The sequence below is a fragment of the Sciurus vulgaris genome (genome assembly GCF_902686455.1).
Source record: "Sciurus vulgaris genome assembly, chromosome: 5".
NCBI classification, from domain to species: Eukaryota; Metazoa; Chordata; class Mammalia; order Rodentia; family Sciuridae; genus Sciurus; species Sciurus vulgaris.
The window spans coordinates 149,091,314-149,111,408 of NC_136465.1; the positions used below are offsets into that span (position 1 = coordinate 149,091,314).

The window sequence follows — 20,095 nt, forward strand, 5'->3', positions numbered from 1 at the left end:
ACAAGAAATAAAAGCAAGAATCAACCACTGGGATAGATTCAAACTAAAAAGCTTTCTCTCAGCAAAGGAAACAATCAGTAATGTGAAAAGAGAGCCTACAGAGTGGGAGAATATCTTTGCCACTCATACTTCAGATAGAGTGCTAATTTCCAGAATCTATAAGGAACTCAAAAAAATCTACACCAAGAATACAAATAATCCAATCAACAAATGGGCTAAGGAAATGAACCAACACTTCAGAGAAGATGTACAAAAAATCAACAGATATATGAAAAAATGTTCAACATCTCTAGTAATAAGAGAAATGCAAATCAAAACTACCCTAAGATTTCATCTCCAAAGCCCTTTAGAATTCAAGTATAGTCTACCCTTAAGAAACATCAGAATTCATGTTTTTGTTTTGTTTTGTTTTGTCTAGAGAGCATTGGTTTCTTTTTTTTTTTTTTTTTTTATTTTTAACAAATGGGATACATGTTGTTTCTCTGGACATGGAGTAAAGGCATACCAATTGTGTAATCATAAATTTACATAAGGTAATGTTGTTTGATTCATTGAAGAGAGAGCCTACAGAGTGGGAGAATATCTTTGCCACTCATACTTGCGATAGAGCGCTCAAAAAACTCTACACCAAGAATACAAATAATCCAATCAACAAATGTGCTAAGGAAATGAAAGGACACTTCACAGAAGAAGATCTACAATCAATCAACAGATATACGAAAAAATGTTCAACTTCTCTGGTAATAAGAGAAATGTAAATCAAAACTGCCCTAAGATTTCATCTCACCCCAATTACAATGGTGATTATCAAGAACACAAGCAACAACAGGTGTTGACGAGGATGTGGGGAAAAAGGTACCCTCATACATTGCTGGTGGGGTTGCAAATTAGTGCAGCCACTCTGGAAAGCAGTGTGGAGATTCCTTAGAAAACTTGGAATGGAACCACCATTTGACCCAGCTATCCCACTCCTTGGCCTATACCCAAAGGACTTAAAATCAGCATACTACAGAGATACAGCCACATCAGTGTTCATAGCTGCTCAATTCACCATAGCCAGATTGTGCAACCACCCTAGATGCCCTTCAGTTGATGAAAGGATAAAGAAGCTGTGGCATATATATACAATGGAATATTACTCGGCCGTAAAGAATGATAAAATTATGGTATTTGCAGGCAAATGGATGAAATTGGAGAATATCATGCTAAGTGAGATAAGCCAATCTCAAAAAACCAAAAGACAAATGATCTTGCTGATAAGTGGATGATGACACATAAAGGGTGGTGGGAGGGGTTAGTGTTAGGGTTAGAGTTAGGTTTAGGGTTAGGGATAAAGGAGGGTGGTAACAATGGAGGAAGGAAGGACTGTATAGAGGGAAAAGAGGGGTGAGAGGGGTGGGGGGGAAGATAAAAAAAAACAATGAATCAAACAACATTACTCTATGTAAATTTATGATTACACAAATGGTATGCCTTGACTCTATGTACAAATAGAGAAACAACATGTATCCCATTTGTTTACAATAATAAAAAAAATAAAATAATAAAAAAAAAATGACCTACACTAAAAAAAAAAAAAGTACTAGAACATGAACAAATGGATTTTTGGAGTGAACCTGAATACTGGAAGAAGAGACCGTCAAGAATTGAGTTTGCCATTTTTTAAGAGTTTAGTATGAGGGCAGCCTGTGGTTGCAGTGACCTATGATCTTTTCAGCCTGAAGATCATAGGATACCACACAAATTCTCAGGAAATTGAAGAGAAAATCCTAGTGAGAAGAGTGTCATCATAAAAGAACTCTGAATTCTTTATTTCAAAAAAAGTTTCCATGTCTCAGGCCAAATCTAGAACCATAAGAATAGTGATAACAGAGGAAAATGAGAATTAACTTAATGACAGGTAAATAGAATTAGCTAATTGACAAAGGAAAAGGAAAAAAATAGAGGGAAAAATGTATAAAGCCTAAGGACAAATTAGAAGATGTCAAAACATATGTCACTTAAGTCCCAGAGAGAATGGCAGAATATAACTGAAAAAATGATGGTAGAAAACCTTAAAATTGTGGTGAATAAATTCAAGATGTTGAACCCCAAACTAGGCAAAGGCGCACCTTAGTACATTATACATAAACTGGTTAAAACCAAATAAAAAGAGAAAGGATTATAAGCACATTATACACAGGGAAGCAATGATTCAAATGATCACAAACTTTTCATCAGAACCACAGAAGCAGTATAACAACATCTTTAAAGGGGGAGGCCAGCTGGTTGAGGGCAGACACTGATATGAATAATAACTTACATTAACTAGTCTTTCAAGACTAGGGATAATAAGAGATGTTTCACTTCCTTTAATGTCAGGATCCTTCTGCATTTCCTTAATAGCTTGCAATATTTCCTTCATACCTTCTTCAAGTTGCTTATTTTCTTCAACTAATTCTTTTACTGTGATTACACATTTTTTTAATTAAAAGAAAAGATTTTTATAACTTACATTATTCTATAAGAGGACAAATATCTCACATATAGAAAAATCATTGGGAAAACACATACATAAATATATAAAAAATCAATTATAAATGCAACATGAGTAATTTAAATGGCAGATCCACTGAAATAATGTACATACACTCATATTTCATGTCATAGATGAAAAACATAAATCACAAGCATACTTTTGCTTTAATTTAAAATATGCTTTATATTAAAAATCTTTCAGTTTTCTAACTTTACTTTGATTACAGAACACAATAGAAAAACTTGATATACATCTCCAAAAAAATTTAGAGTATCATCCAACTGGATGAGTGAAAGAAACTGAATTACATAGATTACAGAATTAATTAAAGCTAAAAAAAGTTTTGAAAGCAAAGAATATGTTAACGTTCTTTTAAATCATAATTTTTAGTATAGGAAAAACAGGGATAGAAAAATAAAGAGATTATAGTAACTTACATTTATTCTGGAATTTATTTATTACTGTCCTACTTCTTTCTAAATCTCTTTCCTTTTCAATTAGTTCTCTTGAAAGAAATTCATTCTGATAAAGAGAATAAAATTGAAATTTTTAACAAAATATTACAATAGTCTATAGGTTTCAAGTTTTAAAATGTTTGATCAATTGAGGTATAGCACACCAAAAAACAGGCTATAGAGACACAACATTCCTCAAAAAGACAAAATTAGATTTATATGACAAAAATATATGATCTTCCTGCCACTTTCTCCCCTCGTTCAACCCCCCATGGCAAGAGACAAAGAGACATAAGCAAAGATTTTGTCCTTACTACCAAAATCATCTGTCTTGATGGTCTGTCTTTATACTACCAGTTCTGCCTGGCTTCTATTTCTGCATTTCTACTAAGTGCTTCTTTGATCAACAAATCCTGTGCTATGACTTCATTCCAAAGAAACATTTAATGTATTAGTCAAGTCAACAAGTTCTTATCAAAATGTACTGCACTTAAAAATTCTTTCAATATAGAATGTATATAAACTAGTATTAATGTGCAAACAAAACTTATAATTATTACAGAACTTTTTAAGAAATGTCACAAAAAAAGTAATCCCAGGAATGTAACTTGGAGGAAAGCTCACCTAAGATCTAAGAAATACTAGTCTCTCCATAGCTATTCTATAAGATTTTCAAGTGGACCTACTGGAGACAATTCTGATTGTGTAGTAATAGGAACAGGACACGAAAGATTAACTTCAAGCTTACTTTTCAAAATCTCAGTCTGTAAAGATATTTCACTTTTTCTTTTATCTATTTTTCAAACTGACATCACCATGCTTTATCTGAGAATGAATCTGTTTGTTTCCTGATATTACTACTTGTAATTTATCCAGGTCAGGTATACCATCATGTATTTTTTGATAAAATATTGCAGATTTTTGACTAAGTGATAATTTCTGCATTAAGACTGAAGCTGTAGATAAGGTATGAAAAAAATAAATTGCTTTTTTGTATGAAACTTCTCTAGTGCTTGACAGCTTCCTGATACTTTCTTCATATAGTCATCAGAAAGAGAGTATAAATAATCATTTAGTTTTTTATCTCTACTAAAGGTACTAATGCTTCTAGATTTCTTAAAGACTGTAGATATGGTCTTTAAAAATCTCTCTTAATGTAATAGTTTCTGGAGTTGAATTATCTTTTCCTTGCACAGATGAAGAATGTCTACATAAAGAAAGAAAAGGATCCACTTCACTTTCTACACTATGAAGAATTTCAGATAATATTCTTGATAATGATCATAGGGTTAGATTCTCTCCCGTCTCATTTTCATCTGATTATGGAATACTGAATGATGGCCTCCGATGCAGCATATCTGTTTTATTTTAACTCAATCCGTATTCAGAGTAACTAATGTCTCATTGATCAATCTTTGGATCAACAGGTTATTTAACTAAGCAAATGTTTTTCTTTACTTATTTCACAACTATAGAAGAATAGGTACCCAAAATGAGAAAATAAGGAAAAAAATGAAATGTTCATAACATTTCCTTTATTCTCTCTGCCATAATAATACTTTATTGCTTACCTTTGATTGTGCTTCACTCATATTTTTGAGGTTCACAAAATTCAGTTTTCTTTCTCCTATTCTATCTCCTTGAGAAAAGTCTTCAGTTAGGTTCAGGTCCTCAATAGTTAATCCTACATAAAAAAATTAACAAATTAAAAATGAAAATAATTCTACTATTCTAATGAATTAATTCTTAAAAATCAGATTCAAGTTTTAATCTAAACAAAATATAGAATAATTATGTCCAAAATCTTTGATCCACATGTAGTCAGTATAACCTGATCTAGTTCACTTTTATTTTTTTTGAAACTTGTGGGTTTATGAACCTTTTCGGTTTTTTATTTAATTTTTTTAAATTTTTATAGACTGCTTTTTGATTCATTGTACAAATGGTTCACTTTTAATAAGCTATTAATATGAGAAAATGATCTAAATTTTATGTTCTGTCATTGTTTATCCATTCTATACTATACTATACTAGTAAGTATACTATTCTAATAGCATACTATTCTATACTAATAAATAAGTACAACAGTCAAATATATATTTAAAAAGTACATAATAATCACAAAATATGAGTAAACTATTGATTACATTAGTAAATTATAGAGTTTCATTTTTCCTAGAAAATTTATAATTATAGATATCATAAAGCCAAAAAACCATAATGTTCTATTATTATTTATAGATGTGCTTATGGACTGGGGTCAAACTACCAAAAAAAAAAAAATTCCCTTTTTGTGGTTCTCTAATAAAAAGTACTACAATGGTTATTATAAAAATTTAACCAACTGTTCTTTTTTCACCAAGTAAAATAAACAAAAATGCTAATTTTTACATTCAATAAAACGTTATTTTCTTTTAGTAAAGAATAATTTTCAAAGAAGGTTTCCAATGCACAGTCCTTAAGGAAATAGAAACTAATAAGAGTAACATAAACTATTAAGAGTTACTCTTAATAGTAACATATTAACATAAAAAAAGGCTAGTATTATCATTATTAATCACAACACAGTGGGAACTTTAGTAAAAATTAAGAGTATACAATTAAATTTCCAAAACCATGATTTCTAAATTTTGGTTTTTGTCTGTTCACTTGTGTTTTTCTGTATTTCAGTTTGTTTTGTTTTTACACCTGTTTCAGATTCAGGATTAAACCCAATTACACTTAGTTACCTCTCTGTAGGTCATTATTTTCATTTATTAAAACTGTAGGGGATCCACCATAATATAACAAAAACAGATTTAAAACACAGATAAATTTCAGATTCAAATGACTCATATCTAAACGATTCTTTTAAAAGTACTCAGTAACTGAGTATACCTGAAATTGCATTTCTTTTTCCTCTTTCTTGAGCCATCTGACGAATTTTTTTTTTCAGATTGAGTCGTTCTTCCTCTAAACTTTCAATCTGCAAAGCAGGAATTATTAGTTTTCTTTATTCAACCAAAAAAAATAATCAATTAACCACCATACTTGCCTCTTTCAAAAGAACCTGGTTTTCAGCTCTGTACTGCTGCTGTTTTAAGCGTTTACTATTTCTAAATTCAGTTAAATCAATCATTGTCTTTGGTTCAAGACCTAAAACAGAAAGCAGTATAATTAAAAACTTAAAAACATTCAAATTAACTACAAAAACATCACATCAAGCATCTGGTTATAAATTCATTTAGATAGTATAAAGGAAGAATGGATTACCTTTTGTACAAGAATTTTCCAGATATTGGTGCCAAATCCAAGATAAAATTTTATTCCAATTATTATGGAAACACTAACAAAAACCTATCAGGATCTGCCTTCTCCATGTCAGACTATCATAACATACTACAATGTATTATTAAAAACAGAAGCTTTGAGATAAAATAGACTGTGGTTCAATTCCCACTTTTAACTTTTAACTAAATCAAAGGGATGACATGGTATTTACTTTTTTATCTTGGCCAGTCAGGAATGTATATAATAAAATTAAATTAAATATATTGCTTAGAGTAGTGTCTGGCATATAGTAGTTATTATTAATACCAATATCAATTACATTATCATTATTATTCTTTTGTTCCCAGTGTACCTGCCTCCCAATTTGCTATTACTAAGCAGCTAAGCTTTGAAAACCAGATGTTGAGATTGTCTAAAGTAATTATAAATCAAGACTTAAAGGCTTCTAAGCACAGAAAATCTGGTGTTTGTGACAGATCTCCATATTGTATAAGTCATCTTTAGGAACTTACAGATTCCTGGTTATGACCTCAACAGTCAATAACTCACAAGTCAACTTGAGGTCCTAGCTTAATTTTAGGTCCCAGTTAGATATTTTTCACAAATAAAGAATCTGGATGAAGTATTTAACTTTCCTCCTCTATAGAAAATTTTTTAGAGATGACCATTTTAAATCTTAGAAAGCATTAACTGATATTTAGCAAATATAAAGAAACCAGTTTTTAGATTACTTCATTTCATTTTAAAGAATCAATTTAGATGGAACTAACATAACAATATCAAACTAGTAATATTAACTAATGTATTATTCACTGGAATAAAAATGTAAAGTCTCAAAGTGAGACTTACAAATTACTTTCTAGAATCAGTGGAACTCTTAGTTAACTAAAGTAAAATTTAAGCAGTCTAAATTGTAAAAGTCAAGTACTTCAAAGCCCTCTAAAGGTTTAAACATTTATAAATGTCCTTAGGAATTCATGTGAAACAAAGAGCACTTTGCAAACTAACCAGTCATCAGTCCCTTCTTTTATAGGGGAAAAAAAAGGTTAACGTCTGACATGTGGTATTAATGTTAAAAGACCTTCATTTTTTAAACAACAAATTATAATTCCTATTACTGAGGAGGTAATATATAAAAGGAGACTCTAGGACTGCTGACCCACCATCCCCACCACATGAAATCCTCAATCCCACTTCAATAGAAGCAGCCTCACTTTTGTTTAAATGTTTTCAAAGAAGTATTTGTTTAGGTGGGAAAAGCATTCAACTACTTAAAAGTCACAGTAATAAACCAAAGTAAACAAAAAGATTTGGATATCATGGCTAAGAAAACTACTTATCTTTATAAAAAGACTGACTTACCCACACGCTCTCTAAGTGCCTCATTTTCATCAAGGAAATCATTGATCTTTAACTCAAGTTTATTGATTTCCTTTGTTAATTCTTCAATCTCTCTGTCTCTTATTTTAACTTGGTTTTTGTAATTCTTTATTTCAACAACAGCATCTTCTAAACCATATACTCCCTGAAAAACACCCAACCTAATTTAAATATAACATGGTTTATTTCAATAAATAAATCAAATTATTTATGAATTATTTTTCACGAAGTCTCGGGGGAAATGTATATGTACGTACAACTTATATTATAGGTATATATGAGGTTCTTTTCAAATTCTAAATTTATTTCTTAACAAATAAAAACATAAAAAATACACATTAAGTGTTTTTATGTACTTTTATAAACTAAATCTAATAAAAATAATGATGAAATACAGAATGTTTAAAACTTCCAGTACAACATCCTAATGGCAAACTATTAGAATATTACATATAAAACACATAAAAATATTGAAAATTAAAAGTGAATCAGCAATACCAATAGAATATGTAAGAAATGAAGTTACCTAAGTTGCAATCAGTTAAAAATTATAAAATGTACAGAAAGTAGACTGTTGACATAGAAGATAACAAAATCATCTTGTCACAAGGCTTTTCAAACCAGCCAGTGGTATCACATCTACATGGTGGCACAAAAAATATACACAACAAACAATCTAATTCTGCAACCTCACTAAAGCTGATTACCTGGGCAAAATGCTTTAATCAAATGGTTTGAAAAAACTGTGACAAAAAATAAATGCTCAAAAGGTTGAATAGTTTAATATAAATTAATTAGAGTAACCTTTATCAAAAGAGATTTATGGCATGTTTTTTAAATGGTATGCAATAAAGGGTACAAAAAAGTGTGTAAGTGTTAAGAATAATTCTAAGCTTCTTGGCTGACAAGATAAATATACATACCGATTCATAATCTTTTAATCGCTTCAGAGCCTCAACTAATTCCTTATCCTTTTCCCTAGCATCAGACTCAGCCAGTTCAGCTGTCCTTTCAGCCTCTTTAGTTTTCTCTTCTAAAATTTGTACCTTTGACTGAATTTTCATAAAATGATTCTGTTGAGAAAGGGACGAAGCACCTACAGGGTAAAAACAAAACTCATGAATTAAAATTGAGTTAACTACTTATTCCTTTAAATTAGTGGTTCCAATATGGGGTACAAGTACTATGGCACTAAAAAGTGCTTTTAATGTTGCAATTTTATATTTTTAAACTGAAAGTTCTGTTTTGGTTTAATAAAATTAACTAAAAAAGGAAAGTGCAGTTAAATCACGTTAGCTGAAGGGGGGGGTATCGATTATAAAATGCTGCAAAACATGGCTTTCAAGAATTTATCATTGTAACAAAGAATGTTGCTATTCATAATACTCAACTGCTCTTTTGACCACATAATTTGAATTATAAATTTTTAGCTGGACACCTGACCATTTGAAATGAAGACTAAATTTCCACTTTACACTCCAGAGAGTCAGTTATGGTCATGTTACTGTAGGAAATACAAAGGTGATGTATGAATTTCAGGAAATGTTTTTAAAGGAGAATTGTCAATCTTTCATTTCTTTCCTCCATCCTGCTACCTGGAATATGAATATGAAAGCTGGAACTCAAACACTATTCTTAGAACTTGAGATCAAAATCACATATTGAGATGGGCAGAGAAACAAAACAAAGGAGTCCCAGATGTCTGCTACCTGATATCTGTGCAGCTGCCATACCAATCCTGAACTGAATTACTTCAACTTTGTTTATATCATAGAGGAATAAGTTTCTATCTTATTTAAATCATTGTTCCATGCTTTATTTTTCTATAATTTTTAGTTAAATTTAATCATAACTTAAGTAAAATAAAATTCCTAAATCTATTCCTGTTTAGCTTACTAAATTGTTCCTAAACCAACATACAATATACTCATCATTCTAAAATTTATTGACATAAATCACACTATGCCCATTTATAATAAACTTGTACTAATATATTTATATTAGCCTTATATTATGCACTGGACTAAGATGGGAAAAACACAATTTTTTTTAAGAAATGAGACCTTGTGAGCCAGGCATGGCAGTACACGCCTGTAACTGAGACTCAGGAGGTTAAGGCAGGAGGATCACAAGTTCAAGACCAGCCTAAGCAATTAGTGAGACCCTGTCTCAAAATAAAAAATAAAAAGGACTGGGGATATAGCTGAGGGGTAAAATACCTCAGGATTCAATCCTTCTTGCTTAAAAAAAAAAAAAAATTAATTAAGAAAATAAGAAAGAAATAAACATAAAAACAAATGACCTCTGCTGTCTGGAGCTAATAACCAACTGTGAAAGAGGCTGAGTTGTCCCTCAATATCTATTCCCTCTTTATTCCACATAGCCTTCACAAAAACACTGCATTTTCTCACCTACCTTTCAACATGTACTTTTCATCCCTTATCTCCTCTACCACTATCTTGCTATTTGGATAGGGACATGGATAAAGCTGCCTTCTAGATGGAACAGAAGATAAACCCCTGGAAAGCCTGATTCTAGATGACAACACAAGGGAGAAACTCCTGTCTTGATTTTGCCACTATTCTTATGATCTGAAGAGCTAAAGTTAATCCTAACCCATGAAAGAAGCCATCATGGTTTGCAAGTTAATTTTAATATATATCACAATCTAGTACATATATCTTTTGCAATCTTTAGGAATAATATGACTATAGACTGCAAGTGTCATGAGATATCTTTGTGTGATACCAGAGATCAATTGCAACTTCTTCTCCTAGTGACTAACATGCAAAATTCACAGGAACAGTCATTCTTTTAAAGCAGTTTAACACACTGTATTTGTATTTTAATACAAACACATATAAAAACATGTAAATGCTTCATCATTCTTCTGGATTAACATACATCAAGTTGGTCATTGACGATACTAAATAGTCCTATTACATTTTCCAAGTCTTCATTCTTCCAAATGCCTTTTTCTCTCCTCAAACTAGTAATACACATACTACCATGTATGCTGAGAACCTTGCTTAATTATCCACTGAGAAAAAAGAAAAAAATCAGAAAGCAATCAGTAGAGAATTTCTACAAGTTCCCATCGACAGGGTGTCTACCCAGCCTCCTGCATCTGTATCTATATATACTACCTTTCTTTCTCTATTTATCAATCAACCCTCTGTGTTCCTAGTTAAGGCCAACTTCTTCACTGACAGACCAAATCCAATCCCATGATTTTCTTAAGAATTTTGCTCCTTCCTCTCCTTCATCAACTGTTCCTTCTTGAATGTAGCATTCCCATTAATCCAGAAGCATGAGTTATTTCTTCTCTCTTAAAAATCACTTTCTTAATCTTTCTTTCCCCTCAGGTTAACATCTCATTTTCCCCATTGCCTTTATGGGCATAATACTGAAAAAAACAAGAGTTCTTATATTTCTTCTCTCCATTTCTTCTCTTAAACTAAAAATCACCATTGCTAAATTTGATGCTTACTTTTAGTGCTTATCTTGACCTACTGACTGTTAACTTCTGAATGTAGCTTATTCTTCCTTGATACTTTTCATGCAGTTTTCAAGATTCTCCATGCCCCTGGTATTCTTCACATCTCTAATCATTCCTTTTAAGTCTCCTTTGGTCATTCCTTTTCCCAAGGTCTCTAAATCATAAGTATTCCAGGGCTCAAAATTTAGATTTTTCTTCTTAACCTACAATCATTCCCCTGATGACCCTTATGACTTTAAATATCATTTTTATGGAGATGGTACTCAAAATTTATATCTTTAGCTTAGTTTGCTCTTCTGAACCTCAGATTTTTATATATAAGTACCTGCTTAACACCTTCACTTGGACATCTAATAAACACTCCAAACTTAACACGTCTAAAACTAAGTATCTAACCATCTCTAAACCTAATCTTCCCACAAACCTCCCCAAAGTTCAGACAAAAAACCCTGATAAATTTTTCTCATATTCTCCTCCATCTGCTCTGTCAGCAAATTTCACTTCTATCACCTTCAAAATAAATCCACTGACTAAATCTAATAACCCTACTGCTACCATCACTCCAATCCACCATTACCTTTCTCTAGATTGTTTCAATCTGTAACAAGTCTCTTATGTCCTTACCATTTCCACAGTCTACTGCAAACACAGCCTAGGTCAAATTATATCATTTCTTACTCCTATCCTCAGAAACTGGTATCCCGTCACACTTAAAATAAAAGTAAAAGTTCATACACTGAATTATAAGGCTACACAATATGGGCTCTGGTAAATTCTGATCCTATGTCCTATCATTATCCAACTGCTTGCTCTATTCTAGCCACCAAGGATTCTTTGCTAATCAAACATGTTTGTTACATACACTCTTACTTCAATGCCTTTGAACTTATTCCCACTGATTACAGCCACCACTATAGCTCACTCCCTTAGTTCCTTTAAGGCTCAGTTCAATTATCTCTCACTGAGGCTTTTGTTTCACTATTTAAATGACAATCTTACAGACTCACTATTTCCCATCCATATCTTTTTATCTTCAGTAATTATAATAAGCAAGTTATCATGATCAGTTAATAGTATTCCTTAGTATACTTATAGTATGCAGTGCTATGCAAAAATAACAGTATTAAGATTATAAGGGCTATGTTCAGAGGATGTGATGTATTAGGCAAGGTGGTATGACTTAGTGTAAGGAAAGGACGATAAGACATTAATTTGAGGAAGACTATTTCAAATGCTAACATGTCAAATTACTTCTGAAAACTATCTGCACTGATCAAAATTTTATTTTTTAATTATAAAAAGATAAAAGATAAAAATAAAAACAATCAGTTACACCACATCTTCATTTTTATCATACCATTATAGTAATAGACTTAAAATAATTTTCATCAGAGAAAAATTATAGAAAACTCATCCATCATTTATAGATTTAAGCAGTAGTAAGATGTACAATATCCTGTCATTTTTTGAATCAAAGGGAAAACATGCAATGTGTTTATTGATTTAATTTTATTTTGATAAAAATACACTATTAAAACATAATAGATGAAATGACTTTACAAATAAAATATTGAATTACCTTTGCTTCTTTGGAGCTCATTTCTCAAATCTTCAATAATAAAAGTGTTTTTCTCCATTTCTTTTGTATATTGTTCTACTTGTTCAGTGAGCATCTTAATTTGACTATCTCGGTCCTGTATACCCTATGAAATATTTAAAAATATTCCATATCCCTTCATGAATATTAATAAAGGTAAGGAGAAAGGTTTTTGTTTTTTTTTGTTTCCCCAAAAAGAATACAAAATATATTTTCTCTTGGACAAAACCATGCTTCTGATATTCTGTATACCTCAGCTAACCTACACATACACAGGTGTCACTCTAATACTTGAAGATGGAAATAATAGCTAACACTCTAACAAACCGGAATTCCAGAACACTCTATCATTTGTGGCTTTTTGTAACTCTTTAGGTGTTACCTATCCATCCAAGTACACCATTTACCATTTTGTGTATTGGTGTTTTGCACTGTGCTTTTTTCCTCTTTCACTTAACTTCAATGCCTTTAGCACTTCATGCAGAAATGCCATCCCCTATAATTGTTCTTATCCTTTAAATACTTCCCAAATTTCATTCTTTCTTTTGGTCTTACTAGAAAGTTAGCACAGATAATGAAAGTGTACTTTCTCTCTATGTAAGTATATTTTTATTAAAAATAAAATCTTTAGGTAGTTCATCAAAGTTATAAACCACACTTTTATTGGTTTCATACTGTAATAGGGTATTGTCAGGACTAATATATTATTTAATAAAGCTTAATAACAGAGTAGTAAGATATTTTAAAATCTAAAAGTTTTAATAGTCTTTCATTAATCCCTGATCAAAAAAATTGCTATATTATTTACATCAACATAGAAAAATAAACAAAATGATTCTATTTCTAACTCTAACCCTTACTCTATATTTTTTTTCTTGGGCTAATACAAGAAATTACAAAAGATTTTATCATACACCCAGCCGTAGAAGCCACTAAATCAGACACAGGTGATAAAATAAATAAGCGTTCACACTTGAAACTTTAATAAAACTGATTGATAAGCCAAAAATTGAGAAGGTTTTACCTGTTGTAGAGCCATAATATTACTTTTATCAGCATCAAGCTGGGCATTTTTAAGTTTTTCCTTTAGATTATGTAACATCTGCTGATATTCAATTATTTCATCATCTTTAGAAGACAGTATTAACTAGAAATAAACAAAATAATATCTGTGACACAGAAGAAAAATAAACTATTCCTCACTTATGGTTAACATCATTAGCACATTTAAGAAAATATAGGAAATAAAATTCTTTGAACAAGAAGGTATCAGCAATTATAGGCACAACTTTTAATTCTTTTTAACCTGAAGTTCACATAAGAAATGATTAAAAAAATACACACTGTAATTTTCTCATTTTTAGAATTCAATATTTAAAAAAAACTCAACTCAAAATTCCTTTCTAAATCAGAACTTACAAGTACTTCCACTTTACTACAAATAGTTTTAAACAACTCATCTATGAAATGAGCATTAAAATGCCATTGAGAAGAATAAAGTATCTTAAATGAGTGAAAGGAAAAGCAGTTTGATTGGGCAGGGGGAAGTGAGAGGAGGGGAGGGGGCAAGATGGTGGAATGAGATGGACATCGTTACCCTGGGTACCTGTACGAGCACACGAATGGTGTGACTGCATCATGTACAGTCAGAGAAATGGAAAGTTGTGCTGCATTCGTGTACAATGAATCGAAATGCATTCTGCCATCATGTATAACTAATTGTTGTTTTTGTAAAGAAGGTTTCACTAGAAAACAGTCTTACTCATTGATTTGCATATTGTCTATGGTGGTTTTGACATGTAACAGCAGTGTGAAACACACTGGATGGGCTTCAATATTTACTCTTCAGTTCCTTACATAAAATTTGCTGACCCCTAATTGATTTTTCAGGCCCCATTTCCATTGCCACTGCTTTTATAATACACATTATCTGAGCTTTCTTGATGCTAACCAATTCCCACTGCCAACAACACTTATATGAACACTGTTAGAAGCAAGAACTCTAAAAGAGAGAGGTTTTAAGTAAGAATTAGTCATCTCACATTTTTCGAATATATAACCATCAAAATTCCAGCTTCCGACATGGAAAGGTAGTAGAATTGGTTGAGTTTAGAGGGTGGTAAGGAGAAAGAGAGGTGAATTTTGAAAAGGCTTCCCAAGTGATTTTGGTGGATCTGTTTCCTTACTCTTAATCCCATTTATTAATTTTGACTTGAAAGTACTCACTAACAAATGAGCTAGAAGATTACACAGCTTTTCTGAAACTTATAATAGGATTAATAAAAAAACTTTTAAGATTTTATTAACTTCTATAAGTCCTTTATGCAAAAATGAAATTTAAATTTAAAATCTAAAATCTAAAATAGAAAATGAAAACACTATTGTATCAGTTGAGAAAAGCACCTTCCATTCTTCTACTTTTGCATTGACAGCTACCATGATTGGATCATCTTCTTCATTTTTTGCTTTCAGAAGATCTGTAAGTTCCTTCACCTAAAAAGTAATAATTATTTCAAGAACTGGTACTAATTGGTGCAACATAAATATATTTATTACATATGCATATTTATATGTACACATATATACAGATATACTACATTACATATGCTATTACTGGAGTAGGCCCACAACAAACAATGGTTTCTGTAGCTTTATATAGATTAAGCAATACTAATTCAAAATTCTGAAATCTGAAAGGGTTCAAAATCAGACAATTATTGGCAATGATGTAATGCCACAAGTAGAAAATTTCATGCTGAACCTCATGTGACAGATCTCAGTTGAATGGCAGGTGCACTAAAAATACTACCCTTTTTTCAGGCTATATATCAGGTGTATATGAAACATAAATAAATTTAATATTTACATTTTGATCTTGTTCCCAAGATATCTCTTAATGCACATGTAAATATTCCGAAATCTGAAAAAAACTCAAAATCTGAAACACCTCTGGGTAACAAGCATTTCAGATAAGGGATATTTAACCTGTAGTTGCACAATTTTCTTTCATTACTAGAGAATTATATTTTTAAATATTAATCTACTTTTTAAATAATGTGACATAAATAGTGAACAATGTATTAGTTTCTAATATATTTATCTTATATTCATTTTAAGATATAAAACTAAATATTATGATTCACAGAACTTTCAAGGATATTTAATAGAAAATCTTCTGTTAGGGTCTAAAATGCGTAGACAATAGGACTGCCATCTATACATTCATTCAAGTGTCACCTACATGGCAAGAATAACAAGATGTTTGTGAGGGAATTTCAAAACACATATGGACAAATACATCATAAGGACAACATATTACAGTATTAATAGGAGAGACAAAATTCACATCCTAGAAAATTTAAGTGTTTCCAATATATACTAATGAAACAATATGAAGTCTAAAACTAAGCTATCTTGACAATAATTCTTACTTGAAGTCTATAGTGATCATTTTCTTTCTTTAACTGGTCCATTATATTATCACTCTGATGAACAATAGCTTTCATCCTATTATATTCATCAGTCATCTTCTCCATTTCCTGTACAGACTCTTCTAGATTTTTTCTCATTTCTTGATTCTGAACTTCAATCTTCTCATTAGCTTCTGTTAAAGTCTAAAAAAGTTGGAGATATTATAATTTTTTTTTCTTTTTTGGCAGTATTGGATATTGAACCCCAGACCTTGCACATGCTGGACAAGCACTCTACCACTGAGTTATACCCCAGCTCTAAGAGACACTATGATTTCCAAAACAGTTTTAAATAAAATAAAATTTACACTAAATTAAAAATAAATGGAGACATTAACTATTCACTGCACAAAAGAAAATTCTTTAAAGATCTTTAGGATAAATTGGCATTGATCAACTAAATTGCATTAAATATCAAGAAAATTGTACACAGGATTTCAAATGTTCCCAATGCCCAAGATAGGCTTAAATAAAAAGAAAGAATAAAGAATTGGAATGTCAAAGATGCAATTTATTTCGTGCTTTACAAGTTCATGATGGCAAATTTATAATGAAGAATTACATGGAGGGCTAAATAGTAGATTTACATTATAATAAAATTAAAGTTTATAAGAATCATTGCTTTAAACTGACTTCATTCATTTTACCTGAATTTCATCCAGATATTGGACAAGTTCATAGTTTTTTTTAGACAACTGTGATCGGTAGTCACTGTCTTCTCCTCTTCTCGATAAAAGTGATTCTTTTTGTGAATCTATTTGTTTCTGGTAGTCAATAATATCCTGACGAAGCTGTTCATTCTGAAGGTAGACCAAAAACAAGAGTTCTTTAAGAAATTATCTAAAACAACAAAACTACATCCTCTAAATATTGCTCTCAGAACATATCTTTAAATTCCCAAGATTTCACCACCATTAAAGCCTCACCTTTTTCTTTAGGCGTTTGTTCTCCAGAAAAGGACAGGAAAAAGGTAATTAGAAATGAGAAAGGTAATACAGAATTAAAAATAATAATCAGAAATTAAAGAAAACAAAAAGAAACTGTAGGAGTTTTGAGTATATTATTTTGGATAACCAAAGAAAGTAAGAATATTAATTATCAAATGAAATGGAACATTTTGACTATGCTACTACATTAAGAATAAGCAATATATAAACATTATTTGGCTCAGAAGAACCAAATAATAATTAGAATTTGCAAAATTTTATCAGAACAAAAATTATTTTAAAAAATGCTGAATAAAATAAGAACAATAAGAACAGAAATTCACTCATATGTTCATTTAGCAACTAGCAAAGAATGGATTATTCAACAGAAAGAAAATTTTTCAACACAGAACTAAGAGATGAAACAGTCTCATGTTTTTGATTTATTTATCTTCTAATTCCTTGATACAAAGTAGTGTCATAAAATCACAAGTTACTTACAAGATTCCATTTCTGTTTGCAAAATAAATTTATGTAAACATTTTTAACAAGTATCTTTGTTGAACTACAACTACTAAAACTTTTTTACCAACCTCTCTCCTTAATTTGCTGTTTTCATTTTCTGCCTCCTCATTTCGAAGAGCCAACTAAAATAGTAAAAAAAAATATGAAAAATTCAATAGCAATTCAATACAAAGACAAGTTTTTTGGTTTGTCAATCTAAATTCTAAATTCTTTCCAATAAAGTTAAAAAAAAATTAACTATAAGGACTTCATATCAATCTAAGACAAATAATACATATTTATTCAATCTAAGGACTAGAAAGGCTAAGGCGGACTCAGGTTAAAAGATTTTAAAAATTCACACAAACCAAAAACTAACCAAAAAAATGAGTAAATAAATTATTAAAAATTTTTTTAAAAAGTACTCTCCCTCTTTCTTCCCCATCCCCCAAAAATTCCTAATAAAATGAGTGGTTTTCTACCAAAGATCATTATATTTTATTTTTCTATGTCATGGCTAGAAAATTCTTTGCTCCTAATGAGTATTGAATTACTTAGAAATATATGTCAGTGCATACAATAGTTAAATGAAGCAACCTGAAATCTAACTAGCCTAGGTTTATATCTCTTGTCCATCAATCTCTAATAAAATGTGCACAGGGTACTTAATATCACTTAAAATCAGTTTTCTCATCTCATATGCTGACATAAGAACTAAATAAGATGTATATGAAGTCCCTTAATATCATACTCAATAAACAGAATTTAAAAAATATATATATATGTACATAGAGAGCGCCCTTCTTCACATACAAATTATTTTGTGACTGTTTTGCCAAATAGGCAAATATTATTATAACCATCACAATAATTTTATAACCTCTTCTTCAATAAACAATCCCCCTTATGGTTTAATTCTTCTAGTTTTCTCCTTATTTGAGAAGACAGAATCACAAAGTTATACAACCATATTTGAAAATCTACAATAAAGAACCAAATACAGTATCTAATACTTGATGAAATCTTTATACTGAAGGGTGGGGGGTGGCTATGAAAGACATTATTGGGTCAACAGAGGAAATTTGGTTATATACTAGATTATAGTACAGAATCAATATTAAATTTCCTAAGCATGAGAATTATATTGTGATTATGCAGAATATCCTTTTTAGGAGAGACATTCTGAAACATTTTAAATGTGAAGTCTCTGCAATTAACTCTCAAATGGCTTAGCAGAAAATAAAAGGCAGTGAGAGAGAGAGAAGTATGTCTGTGTGTACAAAGATAAGGAAAGGAAGATAAAGCTAATATGCAGAGTTAACTGCTGAATGTATATGTGGCGACTATGGATTTAAAAAAAAATTTTTTTTAGTTGTAGATGGACATAATACCATTATTTTATTTACCTATTTTTTTAATGTGGTGCTGAGGATCTAACCCAGTGCCTCACACGTGCTAGGCAAATGCTCTACTGATGAGCTACAACCCCAGCCCCTATGGATATTTATTGTTTTTCTTACAATCTTCATGAAGGTCTGACATTTTTCATTACAAAAGGTTCAAAGAAAGCTCAAAATAAAATGCAAAATACAATTCAGATCTTACAAGTTTACTTTTATTATTATCTGAGAATTATGAAATAGACTATTGTATTCTGAATTGGAAAATTTTAACAAGAGAAGCCAAGAATTTAATACTAAAATATTAAATGTTACTGATGTTCTTTCCCCTTAGCCTCTCAAATGTCACACTCTTAATGGGATTTTCTCCGAAGCACCTATTCCTATTTCATTCTTTTATTAAACATTTCTGAATCTATCTTACAATCACTTTTCTGGCTTCATTAGTATCTATACTGAAACATAAATCCTCATCATCTGCCCAGTGTCTCTAGTGAATTCCAGATCCACAGATATCCTTTTTGAATGAGGAGCTCAACTCAATACATAAAAATAATCTTAGCTAGGCACAGTGATGTACACCTGTAATCCCAGAGACTTGGGAGCATGAGGCAGGAGAATCAAACATTCCAGGCTAGCCTCAGTGACTTAATGAGATCTTGTCTCAAAACAAAAAAAATAAAACTGTTTGGAGATGTAGCTCAATGGTAAAGTCCCCTGGGTTCAATCTCCAGTAGAAAAAAAAAAAAAAAAAAATCTCAAACCTCCAGTCCTTTTGTGTTCCTTCTTAGTGAATGGCACTATCTACCTACCTATCCAGTAGCCTAACACACAAAATTAGACAGACTCTCTCATTTATCCTTCTCCTCCCACCATCATTCACCATGTGCAATTACATCTACTTTTCTCAAGTATGTCTATGCATCTTAATCCCGTTAGGCATTACCTTAGTTAGTCCCCTCTTAGGCCATCAATAGCATTTGTCTGAATTAACACAAATTAAGTTCTGGCCATCTTCAAATTTACTCTCCACAAAACAGAATAAATTTTTTAAATATAGATCTGATCTTTTTAGG

At 30.9% G+C, this 20,095-nt stretch overlaps 1 protein-coding gene and 1 pseudogene across 2 annotated transcripts in view; both read right to left on the reverse strand.

Moving 5' to 3' along the window:
• Positions 1 to 20,095, reverse strand: part of CEP290 (centrosomal protein 290) — a 108,549-nt gene that overhangs the window by 81,821 nt on the left and 6,633 nt on the right. Inside the window, exons 7-19 of the mRNA XM_079139213.1 lie at positions 17,709 to 17,762; positions 16,837 to 16,989; positions 16,151 to 16,333; positions 15,123 to 15,212; positions 13,744 to 13,866; positions 12,702 to 12,825; positions 8,547 to 8,719; positions 7,606 to 7,768; positions 6,008 to 6,108; positions 5,851 to 5,938; positions 4,545 to 4,657; positions 2,956 to 3,040; positions 2,303 to 2,445 (exon numbers count right to left, since the gene is read on the reverse strand). Coding sequence (XP_078995339.1) covers positions 2,303 to 2,445; positions 2,956 to 3,040; positions 4,545 to 4,657; positions 5,851 to 5,938; positions 6,008 to 6,108; positions 7,606 to 7,768; positions 8,547 to 8,719; positions 12,702 to 12,825; positions 13,744 to 13,866; positions 15,123 to 15,212; positions 16,151 to 16,333; positions 16,837 to 16,989; positions 17,709 to 17,762 — 1,593 coding nt within the window. The remainder of the gene's footprint in view (positions 1 to 2,302; positions 2,446 to 2,955; positions 3,041 to 4,544; positions 4,658 to 5,850; positions 5,939 to 6,007; positions 6,109 to 7,605; positions 7,769 to 8,546; positions 8,720 to 12,701; positions 12,826 to 13,743; positions 13,867 to 15,122; positions 15,213 to 16,150; positions 16,334 to 16,836; positions 16,990 to 17,708; positions 17,763 to 20,095) is intronic.
• Positions 3,070 to 4,251, reverse strand: LOC306662290 (annotated as a pseudogene). Its single transcript has one exon. The product of its transcript is annotated as an uncharacterized misc_RNA (transcript).